The 9,583-nt window shown below is 31.6% G+C and overlaps 1 protein-coding gene across 1 annotated transcript; it reads left to right on the plus strand.

The window, feature by feature from the left end:
• The first annotated feature begins 2,937 nt into the window (after window positions 1–2,937).
• On the plus strand, window positions 2,938–5,022 carry LOC114076350. The gene has a single exon (XM_027915220.1). The coding sequence runs from the start codon at window positions 3,075–3,077 to the stop codon at window positions 4,299–4,301; it is 1,227 nt and encodes a 408-aa protein (XP_027771021.1). The 5' UTR covers window positions 2,938–3,074; the 3' UTR covers window positions 4,302–5,022.
• The last annotated feature ends 4,561 nt before the right edge of the window (window positions 5,023–9,583 follow it).

A 9,583-nucleotide genomic window follows, 5' to 3' on the forward strand; every position in this document is an offset into this window, starting at 1 on the left:
AGACTATCAAAATGAAGAATTATCAGAATAAAAAATTATATTTGATAATACAGTCTTCGAACAAATAAAAGGAAAAGAATTAGATTTAAGTGTTGAAAAAGTACTTGAAATACCTACCTTAAGAAATTGGTTCAAAAGACAAAAAGACGAATACTATGTAGTTAGCCAAAAAGAACACATCATAGATTGTAAATATACAAAAGGCACAAATACCTATACTAAATAAGAGGATAATAAATAAAGAAATACAAGATATAAAGCTAAAACACCCATAAAATATGTACATTTAGGTGGAACAGAAATATTGATAAAAGCTTGTTTTAGAGAAGGAATATATACACCTATTGAAATATATTTAGCAGATGATAGAATTATATACCCTATAGAAAAAAGCGTAATTAGTGTAGTAAAAGGAAACTTAATATACCAAAAATTTAAATTTATAATAAGTGCCAACTACTCAGTAGCATTAACAGATAGAAATATAGATAAATCATTAGTTCTATACTGGAAAATGTCTGGAATAGAACTAGCACCAGGCAGCAAAATATTTACAGTAAGATGTAAAAACTTATACATACTAACAACAAAACATAAAGTAACGGCAAGAAATAAAATTGATAAAATAAAAATAGAAAATCCTTTTGAAAGAATAATTACTATAATAGACAACAATGATTATAGCTATGAAGAAATTGACATAGAAGAAGATTTAGAAATTGTAAAAGAAAGATTAAGTACTTCAAATGTACCAAATACATTAACTAGAACTACCTCATCAAGAATGAGTACATCTAAAAGAAACTATGAAATTTTATAAAATTCATTAAATACAGAAGAAACAACACCATACCATTATTTTATTACAGGAATAATAGATCAAAGAAGATATAAAATTTTAATAAACACAGGACAAGAAGAAAATTATATAACGAGAGAATTAGTATTAGAAACAGAAATTATAAAAACAAGACATTTATGCCCCGGATTACCTAGTGACATAGTAACCACAAACGAAGAAATAACAGAAAAAGAAATAATTATAGGAGGAATACCATTAGTAATACCATTTAAAATCTACCAAGGAAACCAGAATATTACCCTAGGAATAAAATGGTTAGCAAAAGTTAAACCATATAATATAGAGAATGAACAATTAACAATATCTTATCAAAATAAGAAAATAATTATCAAAAGAACAAAATGAATAATGAAAATATATATACTTGCCAAAATTATTGTAGAAGGATACCACAACAGATATTATACCCCCATGATAGATACAGGAGCAGAAGCAAATATATGTAAATATAATTGTTTGCCGGAAGATAAATGGGAAAACTTAAAAACACCTATGGTAGTAACAGGATTTAATAATGAAGGTAGTATGATTACATATAAAGCAAAAAATATAAAAATACAAATATGGGATAAAATACTAACAATAGAAGAAATGTACAATTTTGAATTTACAACAAAAGATATGTTATTAGGAATGCCGTTTTTAGAAAGATTTTACCCACATATTATAACAAAAACACATTGGTGGTTTACTACACCATGCGAAAATAAAATAAGAGCAAAAAGAGTAAATAACAAGCAAGGTGAACCCACAGAATGGATAAAAGGAAGTGAAAAAATAAACCAGGAAATGAAAAACATAAGTAAAAATCAAATAACACAATTAGAAATTATCATATTTACAATAGATAAAGTTAAAATAATTAATGAACAACTAGAATTATTATATAGTGAAAATCCATTACAAGAATGGGAAAAGCATAAGATGAAAGTAAAAATTGAATTAATAGATGAAAATAGTATAATAACACAAAAACCATTAGAATATAATTTTGATGATTTAAAAGAATTCAAAATGCATATAGATGAACTATTGAAGAATAATTATATACAAGAAAGCAATAGTAAACATACAAGTCCAGCATTTATAGTTAATAAACATAGTGAACAAAAACGAGGTAAAAGTTGAATGGTCATAGATTATCGCAACTTAAATGCTAAAACTAAAACATATAATTACCCAATACCAAAATAAGATACTAAAAATAAGACAAATACAAGGATATAACTATTTCAGTAAATTCGATTGTAAATCAGGATTTTATCACTTGAAACTAGAAGAAGAATCTAAACAGCTAACAGCATTTACTGTACCACAAGGATTTTATGAATGGAATGTTCTAGCGTTTGGATATAAAAATGCACTAGGAAGATCCCAACATTTTATGGACAAATATTTGAATCAATTAGAAAATTGTATTGTCTATATAAATGATATATTATTATACTCAAAAACACAAGATGAACATATCAGGTTATTAGAAAAATTTATACACATAATTAAAGATTCTGGTATAAGCCCAAGTAAAAAGAAAGTAGAAATTATGAAACCTCAGATAGAATTTCTAGGAATACAAATAGATAAAAATGGGATAAAGATGCAAACCCACATAGTACAGAAAATAATTACCCTTGATGAAAATATAGATACAAAGAAGAAATTACAATCCTTCTAAGGATTAGTAAACAAAGTAAGGGAATACATACCAAGATTAGCAGAACATTTAAAACCATTACACAAAAAACTTAAGAAAGATGTCGAATATTATTTTGACAATAAAGATAAGGAATATATAAGACATATTAAAAACATATGTAAAAAACTACCAAAACTATATTTTCCCAATGAAAACAAATTATTTACTTATATTGTTGAAACAGATTCGAGCAATCACAGTGATGGAGGAGTCTTAAAATATAAATATGACAAAGAAAAAATAGAACACCATTGCAGATATCACTCAGGATCATATACAGAAGCACAATTAAAATGGGAAATATATAGAAAAGAACTATTTGGATTATATAAATATTTATTAGCTTTTGAGCCATATATTGTTTATAACAAATTTATTGTAAGAACAGATAATACGCAAGTAAAATGGTGGATAACGCGATAATACCAGACTCAGTGACAAGAAAGGAAATAAGAAGGCTTGTATTAAATATACAAAATTTTACATTTACAAATGAGGTAATAAAAACTGACGAAAATGTTATTGCAGACTACCTATCAAGAAAAAGGAACCCAAACTGAGCCAGAAAAAGATACAATGGAAGAAATACTCAAAGCCATTACTACACTTTCTACAAAAATGGACAGTATGGATAAAGAGTTACAAAAGATGAAAAATATAAGTCAACAGCATGACTATAAAAATGCAGAGCTATGTCGATCGGAAGACAAAAAAATTCCAGAGCTACAAGGAGACGTTGGGAAACTCCATAAAATCCATGACAATGTTTATTTAAATGCAGCTACAGCCATCACATCTACAACAAAAGGAGTCAATGGAATAAAATATACGAATTCAAATATGAGCAAAATCTTCGATAGACCATTTATTTCGAAAAACCAAAAAGACCCATTATCTATACCACCACAAATAACTACTTACTCGGAAAGTTTAAACCAAGATAAAAAAGCCTACAACCACATAACCCGCTCATATATTGAAAACCTTTATAAAATCCAAAATTATTTAAACTCAACACCAAGATCTCCAACTGCCAAAGACCCTCATACTGATTTTATTACCCAAAAGCTACAAGGATATAATAAGTTAATAGCCCAACCAGGCACCAATGCAAATCTAGTAAAAACGTGTTATAGTTATAGATTACTCAACACAGTTTATACCCAAACAGGAGATGAAATATCGACCATACCGGAGCTATACAAAGCCTTTATGAACTATAAAAGAATTACTAAAGGAACATTATTTTATATAAAGTTTTATTCAGCACCAGCAGAGATATTATTTGATGAGATAAAGCCAATTATACAAGTTATAAAGATTGGTTTGACCAGAGATATGATAATTCCGGAAGATATCGGGACACAGCAAGAAATACAAAGAATTCAGATGCCAGAATTCTACGCCAACAAGAGAGTTATTGGAATCGCAACTATTCTAAATGAACTAACCAACAATTATTTAAACGGAAATTCAGTATGGAGCAATTATGTACGGGAGCAAGTTATGATATATTCAAATTCTAGGGAAGTCAGAGAAGAAGATATGGAGGAGATACGCCAATGGATACTCAGTTTACTCAAGCCGGAGCAAAAACCAACAACAAGAGCATTAAGGAAAGAGTTTATTTCGGGCGAATTATTAACCAGATATTGTAAAATTATTGGACAAAAATACCCCGACCATATATGTTCAAAATGTCAGGGAGAAAATAATGTCATACCAGATGTCCAAATCGAATAAAGATACGTGGAAAGCAAAAACAGAAGTCATACCAGATGTCCAAATCGAATAAACATACGTGGAAAGCAAAAAAAAAGGATATAGAAACGTAAACAACTACAATAAAGAAGATAAGGAGAAGAAAACAAAGGAAGAAAAAGTCGTAAAGTAAATAGTAAGAGTCATACATGAACAGAAAAGGTCGTTCATGAAAGGTCATATGTGAATAGTAGGAGTCATGTGTAAATAGAAAGAGTCATTACGTAAAAGTTCTTTGTTTTCTAGTGTCGGCCGAAATAAAAAAGGCCATGTGTAAAGTAGTGCCGGCCACTTGGCCAAAGTAGTAAGTTTTTTTTTTTGTATAAAAGGAGGGCTTTCCCTCATAATAAAATAAGGCTTTTCCAATCAACACTTTCTTCTTCTGAATTCCGCTTCCAAGCAAAGTGGCCGACACTACTTTACACATGGCCTTTTTTATTTCGGCCGACACTAGAAAACAAAGAACTTTTACATAATGACTCTTACTATTTACACATGAATTTTTTCTCTATTTTGTTCTTTTATTTCTGTGGTCATGCCACCAAATTCATTTCGTATTGCTAATTAATATTTATCTAGTATATCTATATTTGTTGTTGATGGAGATCCATCTATTTTCTTATCACTCCTAAGTGTTTCTAGACTTTCTGGGAGTAAATTTCCTATCCATAATTTTGTTGTTCCAACAAATGTTCTTTCTATATATCCTGGCGTTTCTTTTGTTGTTATTTTGTTATCAATTAGTTGTTTAGATATATTTCCTACCCATAGTAAGATTGCTTTATTTATATCTATAACACAATCTAGATCTAAAAAGTTATACTGTTCAGTTATTGGTCTAGGCGTCCATTTTTTATTTAATCTACTATTCCATATTGCATTTGTTCTATCTGATCGTTCATCATTATCTGTATAATAAGTTGGTGCTGTCCATCTGGGACTACTCATAGGACTATTATCCGGGGTTTTTACTCTTGATGTGCTAGGTTGATTTATATCTCCTGTATTTATTTCTAATTTTTTCGATTTATTTACTTGTTCTAGAATTTCTGTGTATGTTTCGCTTATATGACTTATTTCTGATTTTTGATCGTTCATTGTATCTGATTCATTTATTTCGTCTGTTTCAAGATTTTTATTTAATTTTTGTTTCATCTTATTTATTTCATTAGTCAATCAAATTCTTTATCTTTTTCTATTTGTTTTTCTTTTAGTTTGGAGTCATATAATAATTTTAGTTTATCTAATTCTTTTTCTAATTCACTTATTTTTGTATTTTTTAATTAATACCACAAAAGGAGATAGTGGGGGTTATACTTCACACAAGTTTTGGTGCATTTCCCATTTTTGTGGGTATTTTCCTCATTGGGAATCGCTGCCTTCTCAAAGCTCGTTCTGTTCCTTGTTCGCTGCCTCATAAAAGGTAATATTCCATTTCCAATTTTGGTTTCTTTCGGTGTTTAAACTTATAGTCGCATGGTTAATGGTTCATAGTGTTGAATTCTTGTTTGACTGATTCAAAGTTTGTTTACCTCTCGATTATTGCGAGTCACACGGATGTTACAATTTCCCGCGTATTTATATTTGGTGATGGCGGAAGTCGGTGTTGTTACTCTTTTGCAGGTCTGAAATTTTGTTTTGTCGTTTGTATAAAGCTTTTTTTACTCCTTATTTTTCTTGTTAAATTTTTAGAAGTATATCGAGCCTTGGCAGAATTATTTTAGCGCGTCGGTTGAAATACTAGCAAGTTCATTACTAAGATAGGATGTCATTTTCCTTCCGCATGCTATTAAAATAGGTTTCCATTGTTTAGGGTTACCAGAAATTGATTGTGCATATCTGGACTAGTTGGGTTATTTTTTTTATAAATTATTATCATAACTTGGTTGTGTCCCATTCAACTTTTTCATGGATTAAGTGTGCGTTACAGATACGGGTATAAGTTGGTATATTTATATTTTTTTTTATTATTATCTCTTTTTTACCCCTTTAGAATGACAGTCTTAAAGAATTAATCTAGCAATCATCTTTCATTTGCCTTAAATTACAAAAGGTCTTGATTCGGATTAATTTATCGTTTGTTTACTATTAAACCTTGTTGCAAAATTTTTTTAGGGTAATTTTGTTTGTTTCAATTTGATTAGAAATGTTTACTCAAGAATATTTTTCTAAGTTGGGAATGTGTAGGCAGTGTTTAGATGGGTTTGAGTATGCATGCTCCTTTTTCTTTCAATTCGGAAGTCCTTATCTTACTTTGCATTTGAATCTCAAAGTGTGATTAATTTTGTTGGTTTTTTAATTTATTCTTATCTTTGGTCTTGAGTGAGCAACTCGTTTCTTTCCTTTTGTTTTCTTACTTGAAGTTGCAAAAGTATAGGAGTCATTTAATTAGTTATGTAATTCTATATTACCTCATTAAACTCTATTATTCTGTAGATTTGCACTTGTGTAATCTTTAAGTTTAATTGTAGGCTCTCGTAGATTTAGTTACTTTGTTTAATAGCATGATGTTATGATGTGTATCATTTTATTTTGTTCGAAATCATTATCAAAAATAATAATAGTGGAAGAGGCATATTTTAATCTAACTATTAGTCACTGTGTCGAATTAATGTTTGTTTGCCCTTATATTTTCTATACCAACTTATCAGGAAGTATATTTTACTCACTCTTATTGTTTAATGCTTATATTTGCACTATTCAACACCTTATTCTAATATGCAATTTCGTGTTGGCAATTATAATTCATGTTCGGATAGCGTCACATTGGGGTGGAGGCGTGTGTCTCGACTCCCTAAAATGGGACTCTAAGTAAATCTGCATGTATTTGAATCAAAGTTTATGTTGCAGTTGTAGTAGAGTGACCCATTACCTTGTGTTTATATTAGTTGTACCGCACATTAACTCCTTTCCTTTTTTTAAATGCATGAAAATCTACTTGAGTTCTCTTAGAACGCGTTCTTTCCTTACACATTGAGAGACCCGTAAAGGTTTAACTTCTCCATAGATTCTCCGAAAAGCCTTAAAGTTGACGGACAGGTTCCGAGGGCTAAAGGCTTGAAGAAAATCTAAGAAGTCGGAAGAGTTAAAGAGATTGGGACAATTAACCCAAATTTATTTTATCGTATTGTATTTATTTTGGGCATAAGCCTTGTCTCCCTTTTTATTTTTCATTAATTTTGTATTTATTATTTGTTTAAACTAGGACAAGTGCGAAAGAAAATGGGTTGAAAATCCAAAAAGTCAAATGGGTCAAAACCCAAAAACAGGTGGGTCCAAAATTCCGATCAAGGCGAACAGAACCCGGATTTGGACACAATATCTCTCTCCCTATCTCTCTTTATATGCTTAAATTATCTGCTTTATTTATTCATCGTTAGTTTTAAAGTTAGGAAAACTCGAATCCCCGTGGAACACCTTAAACGTTTTGTTAAGTCGAAATCTCTAATTTTCGCGAAAAGCTCATTTAGACAATAAACTAATTTTAAAAAAAATCGACTTTTAACCCTTCTTCTTATGAATTAAAAACAGTTTTTTAGCCAAATAGTTAGTTGTCAGTCAATCGTATTAAGCGAAATGTTTAGGTGCCTAACACCTTCCTAAAACATTAATTTGAATCCCCGAAACCTTTGATTGTTTTCAAACAATTGTCTCTGTTACGTTATTTGAAAACAAAGGTTTTCTTAATTTTCTTCTAAAATTAAGTGGCGACTCTTTAAAAAATCAAAAACTCTTCTAAAAAACAAATATTTTTCGATTTCTATAAATCAGAAATTGCGACTCTTCTGGGGACCTTTGAGGATTCTAATCTTAAAACTAACATTATTTGGCTATGTGTATGTTTGTTTATATGTTTATTGCTTTATTAAACTGTTTCATTCATGGCATGACATCTTCCGTCAAATGACAATTATTTTCATTCCTAGTAAAGGACGATTATGCGGGTTCGTAGTCGTTCATCAACCAAAAATTTTCTCGGGGCACCCTGACGAGTGTAGTTGGCTACTTGATAGCCAACGATCGTTAACTGTCCCAGCCCAAGAAGTTCGCTTGGGTTACCCTTTCCACTTTAAATACAACCCACTCTTAGTGAACTAAGATAGAGCGAAACCCAATCCCGAAAATAGCGCATTGGCCTAAGATGACCCAACACCCATGGAGTATTGGGCCCATTAGAAAGACCACCTTGAGTCCAAAGAGCCCACGGCACGATAGGACGATCATAGTTGTGTGATAAATCTGAAGGATGTATTGCGTGTTTAAATGTTGTTGTGTCGTGGGGAATGGCAATTAACTTGTTGTACATTTTGTAGATGTCGAGTTAGTTCCTTCATTTCAGTATGGTCACCAAGAAGCTAGACATTCTCCGCATATGGTGGGACAACCTCAAAGATTGTCAAAAGAGTGAAATCTCGGCTCACCTGAGTCACTTGCCATCGATAATGGACTTCAACGTATGGACCACGTTTATCGAGGTTATCACTCAGTTTTGGGATGATAATAAGATTGTTTTTTGATTTGGAGATGTCGAAATAACGCCCACGCTAGAGGAAATTCAGGATTGTCTGGACTTTGTCGGGACGTGTGGCAACAGGAAAAAATATCCAAATCATCACCTCCTTCTTCCAGATAGGCCAACTGGTGAAAAGTTGAAGAACATATTGTTACTTGTAAATGCAAATTGGCTGGAAACCCACGATATACCATTAATGAGATTTTTCGAGAGATGGGGTCACGACAGCTATTTCAAACTATTTCCGAATGAATTTCACAATCACAGTACCTGGAGGCAAACCCAGACTATCGCTTTCTCATCATGCCGTTTAGGAACTATGGTATTCCCTAAAGATGAAGGAAAGGAAATCAACACCCGGGTCGTGATGGTAGTGGACGCCATGTTCAAGGGAATTGGTAGAAAACAAGAAGAAACGAAGTACTGTAGTTTGGCCTTGGTCATTTTGGCCGACATTTATCGATCTTTAAGTCTGTGTAAAAATGGGTTCCCGTTTTTCCAAGGTTGTAACATTCTACTTCACTGGTGGTTGATTGAGAATCTCTGTAAAAGGGACGGAGCCCAGCCTAGAGAGTTGTCCAAACCTAGCCAGACAAGTCCTCTTGATAATTATGAATGCTATCTAAGTGTCCGCAGATTACCAGTTCATACCACCAGGGATGTGTGGGCGAGGGTATTTTATGATCTGAGGGGGAGATATACAGTGGATGTTACCGAATTTTATGTCCGAGAGGATAGCAGCACAAGAGGC

The sequence above is a fragment of the Solanum pennellii genome, chromosome 1 (genome assembly GCF_001406875.1).
Source record: "Solanum pennellii chromosome 1, SPENNV200".
Lineage (NCBI taxonomy): Eukaryota > Viridiplantae > Streptophyta > Magnoliopsida > Solanales > Solanaceae > Solanum > Solanum pennellii.

What these genes read in the sequence shown, in the direction of transcription:
- LOC114076350 (XM_027915220.1), top strand. Translation starts at nt 3,075, where the DNA reads ATGTTATTGCAGACTACCTATCAAGAAAAAGGAACCCAAACTGAGCCA.